Raw genomic sequence first — 27,394 nt, 5'->3', positions numbered from 1 at the left:
ACTGTGCTTAAGTCATATGGTGTGGATAGCTGAGAAAGCTTATGTCTGAGATCTTGAAAGTTATTTCCTGCAGTGAAACAAGTAGTTCATTGCCTCTTGTGGTAGGAATTCATCCAGTTCTCCTGAAATTTCTAATCCTTCACCAAGCTGCTTTGCATGTAGATGTTACATTGAAACTGCTTGACACAAAAGTCGTGATGGATCTTTCTTACAACTCAGCAAGGAAGATACAAGATAAACAACATCATGGAACTTGTGAAAATTTATACGCAGGCAAAAAAAAAAAAAACAAAAACCAAAACAACTTAAAATATTCTGGCCAAAGTTCTGTTGGAAATATGCCCAATCTTGGGGGAAGTTGAGCACCTGATGTAGTTTAGGTCTATTTCCAGCTGATTACTTCACACTGCACCTAGTAAAGTGTAAATGTATTTTTAAGGAACTTCCTGTCATGGGTGCAGGTTTGGCTGCTTCGTGATTCAACAAGGCCAAGGGCAAGGTCCTGCCCGTGGATCAGGGCAATCCCCAGCACAAACCCAGGCTGGGCGAGGAGCGGCTGGAGAGCAGCCCCAAGGAGAGGGACTGGGGGTGCTGGTGGGGGGAAAACTGCCCGTGAGCCAGCACCGTGCGCTCGCAGCCCAGAACCCCCCCGTGCCCTGGGCTGCAGCCAGAGCAGGGGGGCAGCAGGGCCAGGGAGGGGATTCTCCCCCTCTGCTCCGCTCTGGGGAGACCCCCCTGCAGTGCTGGGGCCAGCTCGGGGGCCCCCAACAGCAGAAGGACACGGAGCTGCTCGAGCGGGGCCAGAGGAGGCCACGAAGATGCTTGGGGGGTTGGAGCAGCTCCCCTGGGAGGCCAGGCTGAGAGAGTTGGGGGGGTTCAGCCTGGAGAAGAGAAGGCCTCCCAGGGCTTAAAGGGGGGGACAGGAAAGGTGGGGAGGGACTCTGGATCAGGGGTGATGGGTTTAAACTGAAAGAGGGGAGATTTAGATGAGATCTAAGGCAGAAATTGTTCCCTGTGCTGGGGGTGAGGTGCTGGCCCAGGGTGCCCAGAGAAGCTGTGGCTGCCCCCTCCCTGGAAGGGTTCAAGGCCAGGTTGGACAGGGCTGGGAGCACCCTGGGCTGGGGGAAGGAGTCCCTGCCTGCAGCAGGGGATGGCACTGGAGGGGCTGTCAGGTCCCTTCCAACTCAAGACATTCTGTGATTCATTCTATGATCCCTTCTTTGACTCCATAAATGCATCCAGAGTAAGCCTCAGGTCTTAGCCTGTATCGCCTTAGCTGTTACCTCACAGTTTTCCACTGTTGGGCAAATCTTCAGCTAGTGCTAGTCTTAAAACCACCAAATAAAAGTGATACATTCATAAATTGTTACTAACAGCTCCAGGGTGAGCAGTTGGCATCACTAGCCAGTAAGAAGCAGTACTACACAACATCACCAGGACAACCCCTCCAGTCCTTCAAGTGCAGTACAGTTGAGTTCCTGCCAAGTCCATGGCATGGATACATCCCAGAAGCCCTGTCTTGCATGTTCAGCAACAAATGCCTTGGAATATGACCTGATTTCCAGAGCTATGAGCTAGCCAATCTCAACTTTTAATAGCCCTGTTCGCTGTGTTGGAGGTCTCCAGCCCAGGAAGCTTATCTGGCAAAGCTACTGCAGAATACACTAGTGACAGATACATTGTAATGGAAGGCAGAAATAAGGAAGGTAATGCCAACTTGATGTAGTGTTCACTAGTAGACTTCCAGCCTGTGTGATGCCTGAAGAGAATGTCTTGAGACAAAGGAAAGGAGATTCCAATAAGAAATTCAAATGCCTCTTCACAAAACATAAAATAACATTAATAAGCAAGCAAACAAAAACCTCTCCAAAGGGGAGCATTAGTCAAGTTAACAGTTGCAAAGCCTATTCATTTTTTCTATCCCCCTTTCCCATGAAGTGGTTTTAACTCAAAATGCGAGCACACAATGGAGATACTTAGAAACCTCCAGTGAATTGCTGATGAATAATTCACCAGGGAAGTTTTCTGATCAGTCAACTACGTAACAGAGCATTTTTTCTGCTTCCTCATTTCTTGCACAGCGTTGGTGTTCTTCATCTACAAACTGTGTTATAGATCACTGCTGCCTTTACAGTCTGTCTAGAGACAGATGGTAGCCCTTTAGCCAAAATCCCCAGTGCCTCTGCTCATTCTAGGTAAGGTTTAAAGCACATTTGTGGGAACCTTTACAAGGATTCATGCATTAGGACTTCTTTACCTGATAGCTTGGTGATATTTGAAATATCAATAATTTGCTCTTTTTCCATGTAATAAACTACATCTTTCTACTGATGTGTCTGCAGCAGCTTGAAGGGTTGTCCCAAGGAGACATAAAACCCATTATCACTGTTTAATTAAACCAAAGGAGAGTATATAACTAATATTGCTGATATTATTAGCTAATTATTGCAATTAAGAAAATTAACCTTGTTCACAGCCTGGTTAGAGGCGGGAGGGCTCTGGCTCTGTGTTTGGTGTGTTAGTTGTTACAAAGCTACCTGGCCAACTACAAGTATCTCATGTCAGTTGTGCCAAGGAGAAGTTTATGGACCAAGAATGTGTTTTCACAACAGACTGGCCTTCAGAGGAAAACTGTTTTGAAAAAATACCCCCTTGAATTCAGGAACAGATTCCTACTCCCTCTCTGTGCATGCGTTACACACGTTAGTAGCAATATCAGCACAACTCACTTCTACCAATTATTCCTGTTCCCAGGCTGGGATGATCAGTCCTCTCTATTCTGTTAGTCCAGAATAACCAGTTTTTCAAAAACTGATATAGACACATGCTGTATTTCTTAAGCAGGAAATTTAATTCCATTCCACAGCAGCCCACAAGTAGTTATATCCAAATATTAGTAGATACAGCACCTAGGGCATCACAAAATACTCTAAGGACAAGAGATATGGGAAGAAAAATATCTTGGCCTGATGCTGCTGGATACTTACCACGAGTTCGTGGCTTCAGACTCTTACTGCATAGTTCATTAGAGAAAGCTGACCAGAAGTGTATGTCAGAGGTAGAAGAGAAGGGGAGAAAGAAAAATTCTAAGAATAAAAAGTTTCAAGATATGGGAGAGAGTTTTCAGAAGTAGCCTACTTAAAAATTACTTCTCAAAGTTTACACTCATTATCTATGAAATACTGGACCCCAAATGCAGACATTTAAAACTGAATCATCAGTCAGATATGTAATTTTTCAGACAAGTTTGGTCTTAATTTCCAGCTTGAGTAACTGCCTTCTGCTTCTCAAAATGTCCTCTAAATGCTAGTTTTCTTTTCAATGTAAACTATTTCTTTCTTCTCAAGCCCATAGTGTTAAAATGAGCTGGTAAACAGTTACCACAGCCCACCCCAATGTGGCTGTTCAACACTCAAGAGCAAAAGTGTTTCTCACTTTGACTTGGCATTATTTTGGATGAAAGGTGCCCATAAATAAGAAATCAGTTGTTTTCTGGTATTGGTATTTCTTCACAGCTGTGTTCAATGGCACCCTTCTTCCCTACCTCAAACCTTTCCTTTTATGCAGCCTGAGATTTTAACAATAATAAGTCAATAAAAAAGAATGTCTAAAAAAAATAAAAAATCATTACTAACTTTGTGTGCAATGTTTATTTTTAGATGGATAATTGGAGCTGCAGTGGTCAATGCATTCTATTCCCCCAATCGGAACCAGATAGGTAGGTTACAACAGTTTTAAACAGCTGCATGGAACTAATTAATCATTCTTTGCACCGCAAGAGTGCAAGTCTGCTATCCAGAGGCAAATCTGCCTGTGCCCTGACAGGAAGCCTGCGCCAGGCAGCCAGGCTGTTCCTTTCAAGTGGTCGTGTTGGGGTGACTGTTCAGCCTTGCCCACCCCCGGCTTGGCAGGCACCGGTTATGGGCCTTAATCGGGACAGCCTGATGTTTGAAGGCCTGAGACAGTAACTGCTACGCTACAAGTGCCAGCTTCAGAGACCACAGAACGCTCACAGTGTGTTCTGGGCTGTTTGTACTCATGTTTCCGTATTTCTGATAAACACACAGGCAGCTTTCCAGTTTCCTATCTGTACAGATGGTGCTGAAATTATATCAGTAAGAGGCATACCAGACTAAAGAAGCCTGCCTCTGCCTACAGAACACCAGATCTGTGAGTTTTTGCAGAGGTGCTAGGTTGGCCTTTCTTGTTCTTAGCAGAGACAACTTTCAGACTTAAGATATAGTGAATCTGCCAGGCTCCTATGCTCCCTGATCTCTGAGCTGGTAGAGTCTTTGCTGAATTTTGAGCACCCTAAAGAGGAGAGAAACCAAGTAATTTCTACTAAGTAGCACTTATTCAAATTCCCAGACTACCAGGAAGATCTACTATCCAAGTACTGCCAAATACCATAGGAGGCAAAAATCCGTGTCCTTTTTTTAGGCCAGACAGCAACTATATCCTGCTCAGAGGACAAAGACTAGAAATGGAAAACAACCCAACCAACCAACAGTCACAAAGGAAAACTTTGATAATAGCTAAAAGCAGAAACATCCAAAATGCTCATGATTTAGCCCTCTAGCCTCATCCAAAAAAAAAAGCTGTTTCCCATTTGTGTAGTTTCCACTTACCTCCATACTGCAGGTACAGTAAAAGCTGTGCCCAGCCCCTCAGCCACAGCAGGGTGCTCCTTTCCCCTGCCAGAACACCTCACCTTGGAGCTGCACTTGCAGGCAGGCTCGGGCTCCCTGGTTATCCACGGGGGTTCATGCTGATCGCCGTCAGCTGTGAGCCAGCTTGCCAGGCAGGGAACTCGGGTCTTAAAGAAGACTGGTTCCTCTACAACTTTGCCCTTATAAGTAACAGGGAGGTAACTGGTTTAAGCAATTTGAAGATGAATAGGCAAGGCAAAAATCCAAACACAGCTACCCACAGTAGTGTAGAGGTCAGTTACATGCTGTTTCTTCCTGTCTCTAATTTTAGGAAAATCGTTTTCCACACTACTTTCAGTTTCCTGCTTCTGTATGTAGTCTGTCTTACATATTTCTCTCTAACATTGTATAGATAAAACCTTTTATAGAGTCACAAAGGTTTTTGTCTCTATGTGAAATATTTTCTATATAATTTCAATATCTCACGTCTTAAAAAGTATCTTATTAGAATGAATTGCATACAGTCTTAATTCCTCTAGAAGCATATATGCTTTTCATGTCATGTAGGTGGGATGAAGACTAAATCCCCTTGATTTTATATAACTTTTTTGCCAGTAGACTGAAGGATAGACTTCCTACTGCTCCCCTCTCTCCCCCCTGGCTGGCATCCAAGTGCACTGGGTGGTCTGTAGGAATTACTACTGTGAATTTTTTACTCACCGAGTATTGTTGGTAATCAACATATGATTGCTAGCCTTTCTTTAACAAAAATAAAGCAATAAGACATCCCCATTAGTTCCCCTATAAAATGGCTCTAAAACACGAACTGTACCTATCTCCAAAAGACAGTTACTAAACATTTTGTTCTTGACTTACTGCAGCATGCATCACGGACCAAATTAGGCTAAAGTTGAAATATAAATGATGCTTGGTTCTCAAACAAGGAGATATTGTGGTTGCAGATGTGCTAAATTAAACCTTTATTAACTTGTCATTTTCCATTTATCAAGAGAGAAACCATTTCATGTGAGGAGGCATGATGTTGTTTCTAATCATTTTATATTTTATGTTCTTTCCTGATCCTTAAACCAGACAAACAATCTGTCTGCAGAGTGTGCAAAAATAAAGCTGCCTTACAGTTTCTCCCTCTCTCTTCCCCTCTTTGCAGTTTTTCCTGCTGGGATTCTACAGCCCCCCTTCTTCAGCAAACACCAACCACAAGCCCTAAACTTTGGAGGAATCGGGATGGTCATTGGGCACGAAATTACTCATGGGTTTGATGACAATGGTGAGAAGAGAAAATGTTACTCTTTCAGTTGCACTCATTACACTGTAAGAAATTAAAGTTACCCACTGCTGTGACTGATGTATCCATGCACACCCGCTCACGTACCCATGACTGGGAACAACACAAGCACACTATTAACGTTCCGCTGAACATTTTGCAGTGGATGTTTCATGAACTAAGCGGGTCACACAAGAAGTAAGCAGGTGTTAAAAATAAATTGAGTCAATGACAATTCTCAGGAAAAGCTGTTGCTTTCACGGCATCACCTGATCAGAAATACAATGCAAGCGGATATACTGGCTCCCAAAGTAAAATGAAATCTGTGAACTACATTATTGGGATAGAAAAGCTGTCAGAAGTGTCTTGAAATCACAGGAGGTTGTTTTTTTTTTCAACATAAATGTTTGAAATAATTTGACTTTATTATCTTTCTGGAATGCTATTTAACATCATTTTGGGCAAAAACTCACTTCTGATACTGTAAGCCAGTGACTTCTTATACATGGGTTTTCTTCGATGTGGGGTTTTTATGTTAATTAAGCTTGTGCAGATTACATACAAGCACACAATACAGCCCCAGAAGTCTACAGCTTTAGTGAAGAAAAAGCATACTTTAGCCAGATAGCTGAGAACACAAACACCAGAACTGCAATTCCAGCTTTCTCCTGCTGTGGCAATGTAATTAATTCTCTGTGAACCTCAGTTCTGTTACACAGACACACAGAATAAGCACCTTGGACACCTCGAAAGTGGTAGGAAGTTTTGCTACATGATGTCTGCATAATCCAATTTGAAATAAAACTAGGCCTTAGTGCTATAACTGAAGTCAGGACTGCTGACTGAATAGCAAATCACGGAATAATAGAGAATAGAAATTAAAGGACCACAGTTGATTTTGTCCATTCTCTTGTGCCAAAACCATTTCTGATAAATGTCTGTAGCACAGACCATCTAAATCAAAGGAGGAAAGAGGGGAGGAAGTGCAGCTCTCACGTTAGAAAGGAACGGATGCTACACTGGAAGAATGGTTGCTCTAACATACTCTCACTCAAAACTTCCCTTTTTTCTTGGATTTTCATACAGGTAGGAATTTTGATAAAGATGGAAATATGCTTGACTGGTGGAGCAATTTCTCAGCTATGCATTTCAAGGAGCAGTCTCGTTGCATGGTTTATCAGTATGGGAACTACACATGGGAGCTCGCTGGAGGACAAAATGTAAGTAAAAACCAACTAATTCATGCCACTGTTTTTTTATACAGAAAAATAATAAATGTAAATGGAGAATCTCTACAGACGATAAGCATGAAACCCTGCATAGTACAAGATAATTGTTCTGGAAGTAAGTTACAAGGGTTGTTTCTTGCAAATTGGGGATACTAGTGTAGCCTAGAAACCCATCTGTATCTGTGTGCGCTGGGGTTAATGGTGACCTGGGCCCATGGGTGCTTCGCTGCCAGACACTGTGAGGTGGTTTTTTCAAGGCAGGAGGGGGCAGGAGATTTTTTTGATGTTTGCTACTGTGTTTTGCCAGTCCTGCTAGCCTATGTTCTGCGCAGCAGCCCATCCTCTGTTCCCGTTACATTTGTATATATGCTCTCAATTCTAATCTATAGCTTTTACCCTGCTTTTTATTTTCATTCTCTCCTTTGCCCTAGGACAAAGTCACTACTTCCTTCTGTTCCAGACATGACTGTCTATCTGTGATGCGTGACTGTGCTTCAGCTTGTGGTTCTTAGGGTTCCTAATGTTACTGACTACAGACCAAATGATTATTCTTTTACAGGTCAGTGGAATAAGCACATTAGGAGAAAATATTGCAGATAATGGAGGAGTCCGACAGGCTTATAAGGTAACTTTCAAATACACCGTGAGTTAACTTTACCCCTGGGATTCAGCAATGGGGCGATTTATTCCATCATTAAAAACTGACAGTTAAAATGTTATTACCATATTCAAAAACTTAAAGCCTCAATTATATATCTAGAAGTCTATGTCCCCATAGATCCAGCCAGTGTAGGATAGCTGGCATTCTTGCACCCAGGGGAAGACTACCTAATTCTCCTAGCTATACTTTGATGTACTGCAGTGCTTGATGCTGCATACTTGTCTCAGGTAAACAAGGGCAACGTTCATAATTAGGCACAGTATTAACTAGGAAAAAGGTAAAACACCTTTCAATTTCTAAAGCCCTTAATTCTGAAAATGGCAGCTACAACTTCAAACAGCTTGTCACATGACAACAGAGCACTGATTTCTTGGCAACACAGTTTGGTGATATTATGAAGCAGAGCAACTTTTTTTTCCAAGATTATTTCTCTCATGGTTTTCATCTTTGGTCTCAAAAGTGACATGTCAGGTAGGACATGAAAAGAAGAGATGGAAATGCCATCTCTTTCCCAAGAGGGATACAGATCATATCTACCAAAATACCTGTCTCTAAAAGCCGAGCTCCTTTTGTTGCTTTCTTTATGTGTTTTATAAGCTTTAAGAAAAGAAGACAATGTCCCTTCTACCTTGCTGCTATTTATTTTCCATGCACCTAGAAAGCAGAATAAAAATGCAAGGATTAATAATCTCAGAACTGCCTCCCTCTTTCCACAGTAAAAGGTTGCTTCAACCAGTCAGTTATTTTAAAAACAAGAAATGCAACTGATTTCCAGAGCACTGCCTCCATGCTGTGGTTGAAAACCTGTTTTGTTCCGCATGGGTTTAGCTGTTATAAACACGGTTGTATAGCACCTTATTTCTCCGGCTCTACCAGGGGAACTCAGCTGCCAGACTGAGGGACCTCTAATCCTCCAGGTTTACAAACCATCCTTACAAATAGGAACACAATATTTATCAGCACAAAGTCTCTTTCCGTGTGGAGCTCAGGTGTAAGCATGGAATGTTCTTTCTATGAATAATCCTAACAGATGTCATTGTAAAACTTTTTATCTCTGGTGTTTTGAATATGGCAACAGATAAGGTGTTTATAGGAGAACATCCTGAATTTTCAGAAATCTAAACTGACCATTCTGATTCTGAGATATACCATTACAATTAATTACTTTGTTAAAGTGAGTATATGCTTGGTTCTAAAAGCTATTACAAATGACATAAACTGCCTGCATACAGAATCCGCTGATGTTCTGTGGTGCTGAATGTATTTTTACCCTCAGCTCTACCTTTTATGTTTTGTGTGCTTTGGGACTATCTCAGCAACTAAGAGGATGAGGTAATAGAACGTTTCAAATTAACCAGCATGAGGACACATTAACTTGTCTCCATTATGTCAATATACCTAAAAAAAGAAAATTGGCCAATTAATGTGTAACAATAACAGGTAATGGATTTAACATTGAGCAAGGTTATTATCTGCTATTTTATGAGCAGTTACCTGAAGAGATAAAAATCATCACCACAGAACTGTGGAGAAGACTTAACACTTTATTTCCAGATACAAATTCCTATAGAAAACATCAGTGAAAGCTGATGATTTTACTTCAAACTGCATTCATGGGTATTCAGTCTCTGTAGCATTACTGATTTAACATAAATCACCAGCTATACTTAAACATGGTAGTAGCAGTGCACTTTGTCACGCGTGCTTGCTGAGACGCAATAGCAAACTAACGGCCCATCAGGGCGAAAACGCTGTGTGCTGCCTGGCTGAAGAAATTCAGAACAGCCCTCCAAGTGACTCCGTAGAAAACACACACAGCTTCTTGCATTGAAGGTCAACTGGCCAACAGTAACTGCTACTCTAACACTCCACTTCCACATAAGAGTTTGGTATTTTTTCCTGTTTTATTTTTTAGTTGTCAGTTCAGAGGTTACGCTACTTAAGAAGCTGAATGCAAATTATCTGTGTTTCATTTTTTTGCTAGAAAAGTCGACTGAGTACTTACGATGATAACTTTTTCATAAAATTAGCTGTACTGTTTGTATTAGAAAGATAAAACCTACAAAAATACAGAAGGGAAGACATGTTGGTTCATATACATCGTGACTAAAATCTCTCACCCCAAAAATAACATTCAAAATACCTATCATGCCTGAATAGGCCATCCTGGTGCTTCTCTGAACTGAATCTGTGATCATGTCTAGGCTTACTTAAAATGGCTGGAGCGGGAAGGGAAGGAGCCAAAGTTGCCTGGACTGAATCTGTCCCACAAACAGCTTTTCTTCCTCAACTTTGCTCAGGTAAGGACACTTGGACACCGCCGCTACACGCTGCTGAAGGTCCACATTACATTATCTTAAAGGTTAGAGAGAAAAATCAGTCCCAGGCTCCACTTAGACAGTGATTCACCATTGACTGCACTCACCAAAAGGTCAAGACAGATGTGAAAAAGATGGTTTAGTGATTAAAGAGTTCTCAGTAACATTTCTGAGGGCACTACTGAAGCCTGCTGGAGTGACGATACAGAGAAACAAGGCATCTACCAACAAAAAGGCCTGTCAAACATCTTATGGGGGACAACAACTTTCAAGAGCTTGCTATTTCATGTAAATATAACTAACAGGAGAAAACTCCTTTTGCTTTTGACACAAACAGGGTTTCATCTATTTTCTAACATCTGCTGGAGAAAACTGAATCCCTGAGAAATACCAAGACAGCAGCCCTGAAATAGGAATACATATTCAGATCACAGGTGTTGCTACAGATCCCACTTATTTTCCTCTGTTCCACTTTACTAAAATGCAGAAACAGTAAGTTTGCTCAGTTGAATTTCACCCTTCAGCCTGGATGAGAAACTTCCCTATGTTTACACTCTTAGAGTAACAAATATTTAACAGTAGGTCAAATCTTTGATAGTAGACCAACACACTTAGTGGTGTGCCTCAGACTCTCGGACTTCAGCTCATCCGTTTGAGGAAACACATCAGTGAAATCAAGAGCTAATATATCTATCCCAAAACATCCAGTCTTGATCCAAGAACTTGATAAAACAAAAACTGGTTAGTAAATATTTGTATCTATTCTGCCTCCTCTATAAAACGCACTCCAACTATACTGTAACAAATTGGGATGCCTCTTAGGAAAAACAGTAAGAAGGTGCCCAAACTGAATTTCCTTTAATACTGACCCACTAATTATTAATCCACCTTGTCTAGGTTTGGTGTGGTTCCTACAGACCGGAATATGCCAGCCAGTCAATAAAGACAGATGTTCACAGCCCTCTGAAATACAGGTGGGTTTTACCAACTTATTTACTAATTGATAACTAACTTGGTTCAACCCACTGCACCAATAGAGCACAAAAGGAGAGTGTAGCACCTTGCTAGCAGCTAAATTCTGACAAACAAGATAAAACTAGACTAACTTTCAGAATTTCTCCCATAGCTGGTAGGACACTGCTGAAGCGTGCGTTACTTTGCTTGGCCTGCTGAATTTGCCAACCTATAGAGAATGGACCAGAACCCAGACCCACTCTGTTTGTTCTAGCATTTAATTTATCATATTAGTTATTTTTCTTGTATATTCTGATACTGTAATTCAGTTTTGAGACTCTAAATCACTTTCTGGACATGGCTTTCTGTTTTCCAGAGCAACAATCTCCATGCACTGCATCCATGTACGTTCCTTCTCTTTGTTTAGGGTGATGGGATCTTTGCAGAACTTTGAAGCATTCTCAGAGGTGTTCCACTGTAAAAAAGGCACAGCCATGCATCCTGCAGAGAAATGCAGAGTGTGGTAACCAAAAAGAACACTGGCGAGAATGACACATACTCTGGTGACACAACAAACAGTTCTTGCCAGTGGTGTGCCTGACATTCTCCCCTTCAGTCACCGCCAAGGCCAATGGTGCAGCTACTGTAGTGAGGATCCAGGAAACCACGTCCCTGGAGCTCTCACAGTTCCACTGGGAAGTACACGGGTATCTCAGTGACTGACGGGCTGTGCTGAAAGCCACAGTATGCTCCAGAACAGAAATGACTGTTTCAAATGACATCCTGACTGTTATTAAGATACTGCATCAGGGTTACAAAGACTAATTCTTAAATAAAAAACAAAACCAACAAACAAGGATATATCTATTTTTCAGAAAGGAACAATAATTTTAATATGTCTTGCAACTACACCTTCTGAGACTCAGCAAACCTGTTTCAGATGTTTCACGGAACTGTTTTCCAGTATTCTGATTCAGTTTCTGGTGCGTTCTTCCCAAATCCAGGTTAGAGCTAGTTTAAACTCTCACGCTGTCTGTATACTTGCACTTCGATTACTGCTTTGTTGTAAGAGATTGCTATTTGTCTTGATACGTTACCAAGTGAGCTGTATGTTAAGATGTCTGTCAGCTGCTGACTTCCTGCAAGGCTGCACTCGAGTTCCTTTGCTCCAAAGAACAACTGTAACAGGACCTTAAAGTGAGGTATTACTAGATTGAAAGATCACGTTTTCAGGAGTACAAACTCTATTGTTATGGTTAAAATTACAAGGTCCCTCCCTTCAGATATATATTTAAAACGATGTTTATTCTTGTAGAAGGTGTATAAAATAATTTTGCCAAATAGCAAACATGTATCCATGGAAACAATTAAGCTGTTCTTAATCCTGTGCCTTTTTGTTTTGCCATAGGCTATTTTTCAGTATTTACATTTGAAAATGTAACAAGTATTAATTTTTAATAAAAAAAAAAAATCACAGTGGCCAATTCAGCAAGCATTTTACTATAGAGAGTTTTGGGTGGCTTTCCTCAGTAAGCACACTAAAATAATATTTTAAACTGCCAACACTTAACAGTGAATTTTAAATACTCCTCCAGACTTTCTAGCGCAGAAATCACTAGAAACCAAGACAGTAACTACTAGTGCTCAGCTTACAAAGTGCCAAATCACACTATTCATTTGCTTCACAGGTTTCAGCGCACCACTAGCAAAAGGTTTGATTACCTAAACAACAGGGAAGAAAATGAAAATCACTTAACAGAAGCAGCTTTAGAGATGACCCACTGCATTACTCTGGCCTTTTGACAATAAGAGCTGGCTAAATCACTGAATTAAACCCTCCTGATTTTTGCATGAATTTTACCTGCTAAAGTGAAATCAGTCTACACATAAATTGCTGCTTTTACTGTAGCTGAGAATATATAGTTCAATTACATTTTATTTCTATCTTAAAAGTAATCTTGGAAGATAACTTTCTCAGAGGATTGGTGCTACCTCAGGGATTAACCACTCTTCTATGCCCTTCAAGGTCTCAGAGTTAAGTACAGAAGGGAGAATAAATAGTAAGAGGGTTTAGTTGCAAGTTTACTCATTTAATCTCTTTTCAAAAGACTAAGAACAGACCGTTCAGCACCCACCAGCAGAGTTGCTTACTGCAAAGAACTACTCCACAAAGCATAGATTTTGGCTTTCAGCGCAGTTAATAACAATAGAAAAAGTGTTTCACATCTAATTCTTTTCTATGCTGCACCTCAGGTGACTATATATACTGACCTCTTCAAGGGAATGCAACTTGAATTACGTTTTGGTTGTGTGTTTATTTGAGCTGTGTGTCTGTTACCTGAGGAGAACTGCACTTGACCACATCGTTTCTAACAAAGATCCTGATTCAAGGCAAAATAAGTGGGAGGAAATTATATTTTTTTCAGATGGGAATTGTTGGATTCACAGACACAAGTACCTGAAAACCATAGGATTGATCCACACTAAAAAACAACAATACAGGAATGGTGGAGAGTGCATTGACAAGCTCCGAGACCCCTTTAAAAAAAAAAAAAAAAGTTACAATACTGCTTCCCTTTAAGTGACTTCAAAGCTCTTAAAGGAAACGTGGAGGTACAGAACCTGGCATGTGTGTCCTGCTCATGCCTCCATACAGTCTGAAGTCCTTCAGATGTTAAAACTTTTGGTTCTTCTGAGACACACCGTGAGATGTTTATGTGCTGTTACAGTTGGATAAGGTACTGTGTGCTCCTGGTACTTTACCTCAGAGCTGGGTTAGTTAAGAATACAAAACTCCCCAGATTCACAGTAATATTACTACACTTACTGTTTGTCTGTTTTGGAGAGTTCTGGTTCTCTCTGACACTGAACACCAAAACCTTTTGAAGTCAGACTTAATACTGCTACTAAAACACAGTGGAAGCAATTTCATATAATATCACAGTAAATCATCCACACGACTTTAACAAAGCGGATACAAGTTAAAGCTAGTTAGGAGGTAACACAGACCCTGCAAAACACAGATGGGCAGTAACTAATTTAGACATTAATCAAGGTTCAACTCAAATGATGACTAACCATGAGCTTCTGGCTCCATCCAGGACTACAACCGTGTAGTTAGATCACAGATGTAGCAGCAGATTGGTGAGATTCTGATGTCCTAATAGCCTTTATACCAATTTTATTATTTTCTGCCTACCTTCATTAGAGAGGCAAGAAGCCAATATATCAGTGATCTGGTGAGAATTATGAAGCCTAAATTCTGCATAACAACAGTGCTTTAAGATGTTTGCAACTGGATGTTGAAGACAAGCCTAATTATGTCCCATTCTGGTTTTTATTCACTTTAAAAGAGTTTTTGCTCTTGAATTAACCAAATGCTCAAGTCCCATGCCTTGTCAAAACTGACTGTCATACAGACTAGGTCTGCATTTGCTCCTGGATTGGATTACACGTGTAACAGGCCAGGGTCTTTATTTTTCTAAACTGCTCTTTATCTGTATAAAAACTGACACGGTCCACAGCACTCCTTAGTATGAAACGATGTCCAAGCTTTGTTCTGGCCATTAAGGTTCACCTTTCTCATCACATCTAAAACTGATGTTCATAGAAAGATCATTTGAGTACTGTTTCCTAGTGGAAGGATTTTAATTTAACATTAAATGACTGGTTACAAGACAGTCAAGTGCTCTGACAAATCAGCTTTTGTTATTTAATTATTTGTGTATGGTGGCAGGCAAAATAAATGGTATTTAACTACCTTTTGTCCATCTTCACTTACTCAGATCTTCCATGGCAGATTGCACGCATACAGTAAAGCTAAATTTCATGGTCAGGTAATAACTTTTTCCCTTGTGTAGCTGATGTTTTCATGTGGCACTTCCAGAAAATTAAGTTGGCCCAAGTGCCTTCCTTTCCTCTGTCCTCACATGCCTTTAACAGTTGGGTGTTTACAGTGCAACGGACTCTCTAAGAAAAGTTGTCCTGGCCTGAGATGCCTTTAATATTTGCCCCCTACATATCACAGTAATAGATCCCTGTTTGCTCAGCTTGTTCTGAGGAAAATGAGTTCTCCTGGGACTTCTCGGGGCAGCTCTGCTATGCTGTGAACGTACAGTCCCCTTCGCCAGCTTCTGCTCAGAGATTCATCCTAACAGGTAGGTCTAGATTAGCCTGATAATCCCAGATTTCCTAACAAGTTCAGGTAGTTTGCCTGCCATCATGAAAATGTTTTTATTCTAGGGTTAGTAAGAAGATAGTGACATTTTAAATACTACACTGTTCAATAGTTTAACTCATTAATGAAGTTGCCGCTAACAGTACCTCAGGATAAACTGCAATTGAAATTCTTCTTTAAGGACAGAAAAATTAGGTACCCTACATCTTCTAGCAGCAGAATATCAGAAAAAAAGAAGCAAATTTGAGGAGGAACTTTTTAATGTAAAATCTAAGAGACAATACATGGAGGGGGGAAAAAAAAATTACATCAACTATTGATTGACAATGTGAACGTTATCTCAAATTCAAGGACGGAATCTGGCACAGTACCTTTTACATATAACACTTACTCGTATTTGCAAGGGTCCAGCTATCATACAAGACTATTACTGCAAAAAAGGAAGTTTACCACAAATAGGGAGTAACAGAACAAAGATACTCCTTGCCGGCTGCATTTTTGCTTAGATATTTCATGCTCCTGTTTTTTGTTACAAGATGTAGACCTCTTCATTGCACTGTAAGAAATACAGAAATAATTATGGTTAGGGAGCAGGGTATATAGCCCAGTATGTTCCCAACATGCTGGCAAGGTCCCTTGCTCACGAGGCAGGTCACAGAGTCATACACAAGAACAAAAGCATGAGATTATGGAAGAAAATAAAACAAAGTTGTGTCCAGTAATGCAGTGCTATTAACTGTTTCAATTGGACTAGCTAATATCAACTTAGCACGTACTCTACAGATAACAGATATGGTCCTAGGGCTAGTTGGATTTGCGTATCTAAAAGTACAAGTTATTGTGCTTTGTGACCATATTCGTAGCACAGTTCTGGCCTTGCGAATTGCTTTCTTATATTTCTTCACTTGAGTCTTAGCAGAGGGACTACGAAACTGTCTGATACGAGATTGTCAGGCAGTCACTGCCTACCGTGAGGGAGCTCAGGAAAGTGCCAACAGTATATATGTGCCAAGCAAGGGAAACAGCACAAAACCATGCAGAGGTCAGGTGGAGGAGGTTCACACGGCTGACAATTTAATTACTCTGCAAAATCATTAAGCTCTGGAGATGTGCCATTAGAAGTTCTGGCACATACAACTGTTAAAGGGATAATTAAAAAGTGCCTGGGAGGTTTTATTCTGAGTTATTATTACAGCACATGGAAGTTACTTTATTTTTTCATGTAAGTTTATTACACCTCCCACCTGCAGAAGACTCTTTCCATCTGCCGCTCTGTGTCTGTGCCAGCACAACCCGAGCGCGTAAGCTACAACCTCCCTTCACAGTCCCACGCGTGTCCTTCTATTTTACCCCTCTGGCATTCACACCTCCCCTCTCCAGTTACAGCCCCCTACATCCCACTAGCTACCAACAACCCTGATGAAACAAGAACTGAGACAAGAGAGAGGCTCGAAACAACTAGGAAATGGCACTCCCTGTTAACCACTTGTCCTGGTCACAGCTGGAATAGAGCTTATTTTTTTTTCCTTCTTAGTAGCTATAATAGTGCTGTGTTTTGGATTCAGTATGGGATTTGATATGAGAAGAATGTTGGTAACATACTGATGTTTTTAGCTGTTACTGAGAAATCGACGACTTTTCAACTTCTCTTTTCCTATCTCAGCCAAAACCAGGACATCACTGTGTTACTTTTCCATAATCATGTGCACAAGGGTCACAGAAGAGATGTGCCACCACAAGTGAGAAACAACTCAAGATAAGGACAGGGGCAGCAGCGGAGTTTCACTGACCTTAGCCTATCAGTGAGCGAACATCTACAGAGAGATAAATGCAGAGGACATTCAAATTCAGATTGTGGCTTGTGAGCAGGGTCTGTTGCTGTGCGCTTCAGTCACCACGTGGCATTAGGTTTCCATCTGACACCTGTGCCCTCCGTAAGCTTCCCTCCCATCTCAGTTTAACACAACTGCCAATTCAAAGTGAAGAGCAGAGATGATGAAACCTCTCCAGTAAGACCCCGGGGTCCTGACCAGACCGAGCTTCAAAAACCTTCAGTCTGTCAAGTCAGGTTTTCCAGCGCAGCTTGTCGGCATCGCGTGGTACAACCGGTCACCCTGCGGCGCAGCCGTTGCGCGGCACTCCCTGCCATCCCGCTGCTGCGCTGCACGCTGCCAGCGGCAGCTACACGCTCGGTTTGTGAACACCCCTGGTAGTGACAGAACACAGCTTTACAAGCACTCCCAGTTTGAGAGCCAGCATTGGGAGCAGAGGGACCATTTGCTGTGCTAAGACACTGGTTAGCATTTATCCCCTGATCAGGTAAAGTTTAAGCTACAGCTGGTTTCCCCAGCTCAAAACAGGACAGCAATTCCAGCTACAAGCACCATCTGCCCCTACCTGAGGCTTTATACTTTCCTCAGCAGTTGCAATGACTGACTTTTCAGTTGTTTCCAAAGGAACAGAGTCACCTGGGGAGTCCTGTACAAGACCATCTTTTCTCCACCTGCACAAGTAAATAATGTATTTAGTGTTGGGTAAGAATTAAACTGTTTGTCCCTAAAACAATGTCTGTAATATTTTTTTAAAGGAATTCCCAATAATCCAGAGCTGTCACTACTGAAACAGGGCTTACGCTTTCCAGGAAGGAACAAGATGCCTATATCATAACGTGCCGAGCTTTCAGACGTGATTCTCCACACGCATCGTGCCCTCCCCAAACCAATGCAACCTGTCAGACAGCAAGACTGACACGCACACAGCACTCCACCATTTGCAGTTGCTTCCAGGCTAAGTTATGTATCACATATGTTCTTATGTCTCGGGCAGAGACTCTGGTGAACAGCCTCCGTTTTAGCCCCCCCTAGCACCCCTCACCCCCAAGCACAACAGAACACCTTAGTAACTCAGACAGTAGACAAATACATGTAACCAGACAGAAATCAGCAGATCCTGCAGAAAATACTTCAGCCTAGTGGAAAATTCTGTACCCAGAGGTTTTTTGTTGCAGATCTGATTCCATTTTAGACTCACAGTCAATTAAGCACCAGAGAAGCTTTATTACCTACCTAGGAAAAGAAATATTCAGGCGTTTTCCAGAATGAGAGAAAGATGAAGTCTTTCCTTCTCTCATGCTGCCACCTGGTGACAAATCAGGCTACAACTTCTAAAACAGACCAAAAGACACAACTGAACATTAGCAGGTTTCTTCAGACTCCATCAAACACACACTTGCTGTAGACATTAAACACACTGCTGCTATGGTAGGCACCCCAAAAAAATTTTTCTTAGTTTGTTGATTGCTGATCCTAGTCTGATGCTGCATCCCATCTCTTTACCTGACTCTGCAAAACTCCCAGCTGCAAACTGAAGGCATAGAAACCAAGAGTTCCTACCCAGGCTCAACTGCCTTTTAAATTTTAGTACCTTTTAGAGGGTCTTTCCAATGGTCAGCAGGACAAACTTTGTTTCTCAAATCAGCAAGAAACACAAGCTGAAATGTTATTTGTGGTGTTGGCTCCAGAATTCCAATTGTAGGTTACCTCTTCCTACAAGTCTTGCCTCTCCAGTCTCAGGAGTTATGAAACAGCAAAGTTTCTGCGCTGTTTTAGATGTGCATCTCTAGTTTCTGATGATCTAATAATTATGGGGCTGCAGGACAGGTATTTCTTTGCAAAAAACATCTTGGGAGCAATTGCTGCCTAAATACTACAATAAATCCCTCCTCCAAATGACAACACTGAACAGTAATATTTAACTCCTCTCCCTTCTTAAGATCTTAATCTCCTTTCACAGCTGTTTAATTAAAATTTCATATCAGTAAAAAGTAATACTGAATAACTTAAGATCCAGAGTATGCCAAAACAATAATTTAAAAATCACACCAGCTCTAAGGCAACCAGACACCCATGGTCCAGCAGCAGCCTGTCAGCACACCTGCAGCACCTATAATGGTTTACATGTGTCTAGCACCTGTCTGCTGAGGTTTACAAAGTGCTTTACAAACACTAATTAACCCAAGGTGAGAATTAGCAGATCTGGATTATGCAGAGACGAGCAGCAATGAAACCTTCAAAACCTGACCACCACCATACTGAGAGAAAGCTCTGTGCCCACCAGAAAGCCAGGCACCATGTCAGAAACGGTACTGCCAGGTCACCAATTGCACAATTCGCATTTTTGGAAGAAAACAATGTACATGTCAGCCAGCAAGGTACTGAGTAACACCTGCTACCTGTAAACTGAAAGAAGTGCTGGGAGTTGCAAAGCTGTAAGATTTGAAGTCTGTTCAAAGCCACATGTATCACTAGTGCAGGTGCAAAAGCAGGATGCTACTGCTGCCAAAGTAAGGCTTCAACAATAAGATTGAGTCATTAAAGGTTAAAAAAGCCAGAACTTACCCCAAGGTTGGCATGTAGCACAAAGGAGGCTGAAGTTTCCTTGTCACTATTCTCTGAACTCTCTCCATTTGGGGTTTTTGGTTTTATCTTTAAAGTTTGCTCAAGAAAACTTTTCATTAAACAGTAGAAGTAACCCTTCATGCACAAGTGTTGTGGAGGAACAAGCAGTGGTTAACAACTAGCAGATGCTACAGTCAGCCAAATGCTGGAAAACATCCAACCCCATGAAACATTAAACAGCTACCAAAGAGTTAATGTAGAGAAAAAAGGTCGGAAAAAAACCCCAAAGTGTGTTTGCCCAATGCATTTCACTATTGTTCATGGTGACATACTCAGCAAGTTGTACCAGACCAGCCACAAAACTGGCAAACACAGCAAGTAGTAAAGCATTTACTGGGTGCCACTGGTATTTTCAGAATGACATGTTAGAACCGCCTTACCAACTTGTCACAGTTGAGCACTGAAAGTAAAACTGATTCTAAACATGCCATAAAGTCAGGGCTTGTTAAGTTCTTTTTGCGTGGCTCTCAGCAGATGCACAAGAAACAAGAAATGCTGTATCTCAGTTTCAGATACTTTCAGAACTTCGACATAAAAACAGCCAGGAGTTAAAAAAAAAAAAAAAAATGTAGACTATGCCCTTCCACGATTACTGTAACATAAAGGTTTCATAAAGATGACTTTTATTGTGATTTTAAAAACACTAAAAAAATCACAACATCAACTTTATCCATAGAACTTTAACAGAAAATAATTCTTCATGGACAGATCTGCATATATACAGCAGAAATTTTAAAAGGAATTTTAAAGCATTTGCTAAAACCTTTAACTTTCTGTTGCTTGCAACTTGATTTTACAATAGACCTGCATTTTGTATAGCTACTTGTAGCCATTCTTACAAAATGCAGAGTTTCTGAAACATCACCTTACCTTGCACAAAAATACAGAACATGCTGCTGAACAAACTAATATAGTTTTGGGGGTTTTTAATGAAGAAGTTGTCCATCATATTTTCTCTAAGCAAAAAGGCAACCACCTCTCATTTTTCTTCCATTCCTCATAGTCGTGTGGGGAAGAGTTATGCGAGTTTGCTGATCAAAGAGCAGTGCTCTCTAGATCCATGGCCTGGGTGCACATGAATTCGAGGGACTGCCTGCATTAATGCAGCAAAAACACAGGCAACCCGTGTCGATTACTGCAAACTGTCCTCACGCCTCCCTTCCACCCCTCTGCTCTTCCTCGGCATCATTCAAAATGGAAATGCCAAGACACCTCCCATGTCAGTCTCTCTAACCCCACTGCCCGTTCCCCAGTGCCCTGGGCAGAACAGGCTCCTCACCCTGACACTGACGCTTTCGCAGCTCATCTGGGGATCTGCTCATTCCATCACCCCCAGTACCTCCTCCCAGGCATCCCACTGCACCCATCCTGGGCCTTCTCTGTGCCTCTCTCCATCTTCTTCTACATCTCATCTTATATACCATTCTTCAGCTGATAAACAAAGCAATACTATCCTCACCAAATCCTTCCTCAAAAATCTACATCCATCATGATGCCCTTTAAGAATAATGCTTTTCCTTAAGATAATGCCAACAGCCAAGCAACCCGGTGTTTCCCCTTCTTCATGTAACTGGAATGTAGTTTTAGAGTGTGTTTTCATTAGTAAGAACTTTACTTCTAGACATGATGTTCACACAGACCTTAACTTTGTCATAAACACATGATCGCAGATTAGAGCAGAGGTGACTAGCAAAGGATGGTAAATGTGTAGACATCATTCGTGAGATTACTAAAAGCTATTTTCCATTAGTATTTTCCTTACTTATAAAAGGAAAAATATATACAAAATACATCTGGAAAACGTGTTGTGTATTAGTTATATGGAATCTTTAAAGTGAAAAAAAAGCTATTTTTTTTCCAATGACAAATATATCTTGGGATAATTACATGCATACCAAGTGGTAACTGTCCAAATTGGTAAGAAAGAAACTCCGGACATACCACACAGCCCACTGGTCCATAAAGGGGGATGTAAAAGGAAGGAGCTTTACAACCTCTGACGATGCTGACCAACATCTTGATCACTCAGCTATTTTACACTTCAGTACTGAAGATGCCATTTGGCTACTTCCTTAGCTCCTCTGCAGATCCTCCTTTTCATTTCAAGCTGTCTTTTTCTCCATGAATATTTGGAAAAAATGTCAGTCAGGCTTTTATTGTTGGGGTGTTGTGCGTTTTGCAGGTTTTTGTGGTTGTTTTTTTGGTTTTTATTTCACCATCTCCATTGTCCAGAATAGTTCAAACAAAAATGGTCATTCAGGCCTGGTTTCTTTAGGATCGGCACCGGTTTCCTGCACAGGAAGAGTTGTTTGATCCTCATTTTCCACGGTTAGTATCAAAGCCTGACCCTGCTGTCCACTCTTTAAAACATGTCAAAGGAAAACACAGAGTATGAGGAGTCAGCCTTTATTAGCAAATGCCTGCTATTTTCACTACTAACAGCCAGACTTTTGCTCCTCCCTTAAGAGCAAGAGTCACTTTAGGTCCCCTCTCAAATCAGAAGTGCAAATTATACTACAGTTCATTCAGTGTTTTTCCTGTGAAAGTCTGCACAGATATCAGATCTTGCAAATCACTTACAGGAACTTTTAGGGGATACATAATACTGTAGGATGGAGAGATAAACAAACACAGTTACATATTCAGACTTGTATTTTTTAGTAGGAGTCTATCTCCTAAATCCCCTTAGATATTAATTCTTAGACAACGGCAAGAGATAAAAACGGCATTTGGCCTAGAGCCCAAGCCTCCTAACAAGAATCACATAAAATGGGTTTATACTGCCTTGTCTTGGGGATTCTGGAACTCACAGACACTCCCGGTATCCACAAGCTGCCCATCAAACACATAGCACACACATACACTAACCAAAAAAACCTATTTCGGATTTCAACATATTCTTTAAAAAAAAAAAAAAAAAAAAAGTAGATACTCACTCCAGATTCCTGCACCGCTGCAAAGAAAAGGAAACAGTCCCATCAAAATGCAGTAAGGTGAACTTTATACTACTGCATTTTTCTAATCATGTTATCTTGTTGTTACATGTATGCAGCGTGGTTCAGCAGTGAGCCTGCACAGGCACAGCCCTCTGGCAGGCATCATTACAACAGGTTAACTGTGGCACATGAAAACACAAGAGATTTCCTTACAGTTCACCTCTAATTGGCTATTAAGGTTTCAGCTCAGCATCTAGTGAAACAAAGACCATTCTTCAGAATACCAACTATCACAAAACTACCCTTTTATACACATGCTATACATACTTACGTGGCGTGTAAACTTTCCTTTTCTTCCTCTGCCAGATATAGATGCTGGTAAGGCCAACTGCAACAACTAGTATGGTTCCAAGAACAGAACCAACAATTGCTTCAGCAGAGGAATATGAGGAAGGATTCCCATCCTCTCCTTGTACCCAGCCGTTCTCCCTAAGTCTGATGCGAGAAAAGAAACAATTGCATTCTTAGAACCTGTCAGCAGACTTTGTAGTGGAACTGCTGTACCGTTTTTAACATCACACCTCCACATCCAGGGGCATTCACAAAGGTCTTTCTGACTTGGTGGGTAATTCAAGAAGATGACTTTGTTTTAACGCTTGTAAATGCAAATTGATCCTCCTCAGAAGCAAACTCTCACCTGTTACTATAGCTAAGGGATGTGTCAGCTGAAACCCAGGTACCCAGAGGAGTGCACGGCTCCTCACAGATCCAGATCCAGCTCTGTTAGAGCTGCCTGAAAGTCTCCTGTGCAGTGACAAGTTAGGACTGAAGAAGCTGAAGGCTAAAGCTGTCGTGTTAATGAGTTTATAAAGACAGAAGTTAAGCTGTTCCCAAGAAAGACTGGGTCACAGGAATGGGATTCCACAGTCAGTGCCTTTCTAGAAGCAGGAAACTGCTGTTTCAAAGCCAGCAAAATGCAGACCCAACAGTTAGAGCACAGGCCCGTGCCCATAATGAGCACGAGCTGCTTACCTGGACCACGGTGTACAACTGTAAGACATGTTGGCTATTGAGGAGGTTCCAGGAGGACAGGCTTCACACACATTGTCAGTGGTCTTTGTGCCTACAAGGGAGAAGGTGACAGGATTTCTGTCTGCACCTGTGGCTCAGGAGAGCTTCAGTTCAGTCGTAAATGACCGAGTGATGGTCACAGGCTCTTCACTACAGACAAAAAGCTCACACACTTCTGTATTTGCAGACATGAAAAATGCATTCTTGGCCACATCAACTGCCCCAGCATCTTTGATTTACACAGATCCTGAAAGCTTTCAGCTGCACACTGGTTCTCTGACAATTACAGTCAGTACAGCAGACCAGTATATATCATACGCAGTACACGCTGGCCCTATTCATACACACTGATCCTTCACTGATTTTTTCCTGGATGAACTGACAGCCAGCCTCCTCAAAATGAGACTGCAAAGGCCTTCCCCGTAAGAAAGTTTGGCTTTTGGTGTTACTGATGCTATGTTGGCTTACCCTTTTCTTTTACCATAGTGCCAGGAAAGCAGACAGTGTAGCGTTGACAAAGTTCACAGTCTTTGGTCCCAAAATAAGTGCAGAAATATCCAGGCATACAGCCACACACAGTATTCTTCGTATAGGTACACGCTACTTCTGGCACTAGGTTGGCTCCTAAGAGAAATGTATGTGCACAGCCACAGTATTTACATGGGTACAATCAACAGATACAAAAGCAAAAGCGAACATTTAGCCTTGCCTTGATGCACTGGTGGATTCACCAGAACTAACAGCACTAATGAAGGTGACTCCTTTTCTGACATATAAAGAGAGCCCAGTTCCTCACAGCATCCTGGGTCACATTTACATCTGTCCTACGTGTTGCATAGCAAAACCAAAACTATTCCAAGACAGCTCTTTAGACATCATGCTGCAGTCTAAATAAGCCTTTAAAAGTTCAGAGAGAGGCTGCAGATCAAAGTTCCAGAGGTGCCAGTGGAAGATCCATGCCAATTTTTCCCATCCATCAGCCAACTAGCATTCTGAGGCCTGCATAGTGACATGAGCCTCTCTGTTTCTCACACTTTAATCATCAAGCAAATGAGGCAAGAAAGGAGAAGGGGAGAATGTGTCCAAGAAAGGCATGAAAAATCCATTTAAACTGGCTCTTCAGCATCCTCCTTACCTTTATCACAGATTTTACATTTCCTGCAGTGTTCTGAACCATTGGGATCATCTGCGTATGTATCCCCTACACAAGGTATGCATGTTGTACTGGAATTTGCAGTGCAATGCTTGAAAACCCGAAGTCCTATAAACCAGAAACAACGTCGGAAACAAGTGGCTCCGTCAGCAAAGTTTTAGCCAGGGCGTGCCGCTAGCATTAAGCCGCCCGTAACTACAAAAAAAACAAGGGCCTCGGAAATACCCGAAAAGCAGCTTCAGAAATAATCCTAAAGCAGAAGGCAGGGCACAGAATCGAAGTGCTTAGATGTTTCGAAGCTGCCGACTACCGCAGCAGCGGCTCGAAGGAAGGGACAGGGCCCTGCGCTGCCCGAGGAGGTGCCGGCGGGGTGGCCCCGCGGCCGTGATGAGGGAGAGAGGAAGGCTCCCTGGTGAGCCCAACGTTACCTACCCGGAGCACACATGGGGCAGCACCCAGAACCCACGGGGTATTCGTACGGCCGACAGTCCGGGGCGTTCGCGCCGTCCAGCTGCATGACCACCACAACGGAAAAAACCTTTGGGGCGACACAAGAACCGATCTCCACCCCGCCGCTTGCCGGCCGCCATCTCGCACACAGCTGGGGGGGGGGGGGGGTGTTGTTCTGCCGAGCAGCCCCCACCGGGGCCGCTCCCCGTCCCCCCGCAGCCCCCCCAGGCGGGCAGCCGGCCCCGACCCCCCCGCACTCACCAGGTACATGGTCGGGAGAGGTGGGGCCGCGGCCCCGGGCCCCGCCGAGGACGAAAGCGAAAGCGGGGGGGGGACGGGGATGGGAGGAAGCGGGAAGCTGCGGCTGGTGTGGCTTAATCCCGCGGCGGGCCCGACTCGCGGGGGTGGGAGACCCGCTCGGCCTCTGCCCGCTGCGGCGGGGTGGGGAAGAGGCGGAAAAGGCGATAAAACGCCTCAAAAACCTGGGCTTGGCGTCGTCAGCGCGTTCGCGAGCACACGGGAGACCTACCAGGGAACCACCGGCTGTTGGGGAACGGTGTGGAGGGTGCCCGAGGGAGAAGCGATTTGGCTGAAAAGCCGATCGCCCAAATCGGCTGTTAGAATGGGTTCAGGTTCCTGCGGCGCCTCCTGAGTGTTTTTTCAGCGTTGGTGAGCTGGATTGCTTAAGCCAGTTCTGGTTTTTGCTCAGCTTCAACCTCCCAGCAGATGTTTTGAATTACCAAAAAGCGTAGGCCGTGTTTAAAAACGGATGTTGTCACGAATAGTAAAAATGTTGTTGAGATTGGACACTCTTCCTCGAATACTACAGGGGAGCAGTCTATGCAAATGCAGGTTTCCCTCTCTCTCTTTTTGAAGAAAAAAAGAGGAAAACCAAAAAAGTGGAAGTACTTGTTTCTGAAATGAGTGGGCAGCATTTCTTGCAACAGGACGCGGCAGGAGAAGACTTGCAAAGAAATGAGCTTTTTGTCAAGGCCTTTGACGAGTTCAGAACTGGAGTCTCTCATGGAGCAGGCAAGCAGACTTGCAAGACAAGGGAGCTCTACATCTGCTCCTCTGGCTGAAAACGGCTCAACTAGAATGCGTCAGGGATTGTATTTTCAGTCCACATCTGTTAAAAGTCAGCTACATGCCTGCGTAGCAAAAACAGCTAGATTAAGAGGTGTCACAGTCTGTTATTAGCGTTTCGTAATTCTGCTGACACCCCACTTTTTCAGGGCAAGCACGGCCGAGATGCCCAGTCAGTTTAACTGGCACCAACCAGCAGTGCTGCTGGAAGAAGACCGTCTCCTTTCAGTCCCATACCACCACACTACAAGTACACATGAAGCAAACAGTGATTGGGAAGTGGCTGAGACGAGAATTAATCCTGACGAGCAGGTGGAAGGCTCGGCTATAACATTAGTTTCAGTCCTCCGTGCCCCAGCCTCTTTCACTACGCGGCTGCAAACCCCTCCGGGCAGCTGCAGGAAGGGGGGTGCTGGGGGTGGCAGTGCTTTTGCTTCCCTGTGTCACGGCACGCAGTGAGCCAGAGGTGATGCCAGCGCGGGCTTTGGAGCTGCTGGGGACGCCAGGCCCTGGCACACACTCGCTGGCCGTGACGTGAAGCACAAGCCTACAGACACTGGGGCCTTCTTATCAGTCCTGTCTCTAACTTCCATCGATGGTGCATGTAGTTTGCTCATCTTTTCCCCTGATTTTCAGGCAATTATGCTAACTTTTGTAGCTATTTGGGATGGACAAAATAAGCTGAAAGAAAGCAAAAGCTCCTTTAGACATGAAAAATGGGGAAGTACAATTATGAAATATGAATGTTAAGCTTCCTTTTTTAATAAAGACAGAGGCTGGGGGTTTCTAGATTTGGTGGCTGTGGGACAGAGTTACTTACTTTTCTCCACTGTACAGCGATCACGGGTAGTCTGTTGACATGAACGGATTTTACCATACAGCAGCTGCCTCAGTTTCCTACACATCACCACTTCGTTTCCACTGCTTCTGGTTTCACTTGACGCAGCAGGTCACGCTTCTCTTACAAA

General features: G+C 42.6%; 2 protein-coding genes across 11 annotated transcripts in view; one reads left to right on the top strand and one right to left on the bottom strand.

The window, feature by feature from the left end:
* MMEL1 (membrane metalloendopeptidase like 1) overlaps nt 1-14,856 on the top strand; it is a 33,689-nt gene extending 18,833 nt beyond the window's left edge. The window contains exons 17-23 of one of the 2 annotated variants that reach the window (XM_033007794.2): nt 3,660-3,718; nt 5,818-5,937; nt 7,021-7,154; nt 7,723-7,788; nt 10,029-10,124; nt 11,040-11,116; nt 11,473-14,856. In XM_033007794.2, coding sequence (XP_032863685.1) covers nt 3,660-3,718; nt 5,818-5,937; nt 7,021-7,154; nt 7,723-7,788; nt 10,029-10,124; nt 11,040-11,116; nt 11,473-11,623 — 703 coding nt within the window. In that variant the 3' untranslated portion in view covers nt 11,624-14,856. The remainder of the gene's footprint in view (nt 1-3,659; nt 3,719-5,817; nt 5,938-7,020; nt 7,155-7,722; nt 7,789-10,028; nt 10,125-11,039; nt 11,117-11,472) is intronic. The other variant, XM_033007795.2, reaches the window with a different exon arrangement.
* Nucleotides 14,857-15,802: 946 nt separating this feature from the next.
* On the bottom strand, nt 15,803-26,101 carry TNFRSF14 (TNF receptor superfamily member 14). Of its 9 annotated transcripts, none has more exons than XM_042794745.1 (11): nt 25,602-25,808; nt 25,323-25,491; nt 24,873-24,998; nt 24,206-24,361; nt 23,699-23,789; nt 22,998-23,161; nt 22,667-22,683; nt 18,339-22,090; nt 17,671-17,776; nt 17,064-17,479; nt 15,803-15,829 (listed from the first exon to the last, which is right to left on the bottom strand). In XM_042794745.1, exons 1-8 carry the CDS (start codon nt 25,608-25,610, stop codon nt 21,983-21,985), a joined length of 840 nt encoding a protein of 279 aa, XP_042650679.1. In that variant the 5' UTR covers nt 25,611-25,808; the 3' UTR covers nt 15,803-15,829; nt 17,064-17,479; nt 17,671-17,776; nt 18,339-21,982. The 9 variants fall into 9 exon arrangements, with proteins under 9 accessions (XP_042650679.1, XP_042650680.1, XP_042650684.1 ...); XM_042794746.1 differs by having other exon boundaries at nt 15,803-17,479; nt 18,339-18,436; nt 19,671-22,090; XM_042794750.1 differs by lacking the exon at nt 25,602-25,808 and adding an exon at nt 25,870-26,101 and having other exon boundaries at nt 15,803-17,479; nt 25,323-25,428.
* Nucleotides 26,102-27,394: the final 1,293 nt, after the last annotated feature.

The sequence above is a fragment of the Tyto alba genome, unplaced genomic scaffold, assembly GCF_018691265.1.
Source record: "Tyto alba isolate M040663 unplaced genomic scaffold, T.alba_DEE_v4.0 Super-Scaffold_20000042, whole genome shotgun sequence".
Classification (NCBI taxonomy): domain Eukaryota; kingdom Metazoa; phylum Chordata; class Aves; order Strigiformes; family Tytonidae; genus Tyto; species Tyto alba.
This window is presented reverse-complemented; position numbering and strand designations above follow the sequence as displayed.

Coding starts and splice junctions, on each gene's coding strand:
- TNFRSF14 (XM_042794743.1), bottom strand. Junction 24,999..25,322: donor CTGCCCCATGTGTGCTCCGG/GTAGGTAACGTT, acceptor TCTGGTTTATAG/GACTTCGGGTTTTCAAGCAT. Junction 24,362..24,872: donor ATGTAAAATCTGTGATAAAG/GTAAGGAGGATG, acceptor CATTTCTCTTAG/GAGCCAACCTAGTGCCAGAA.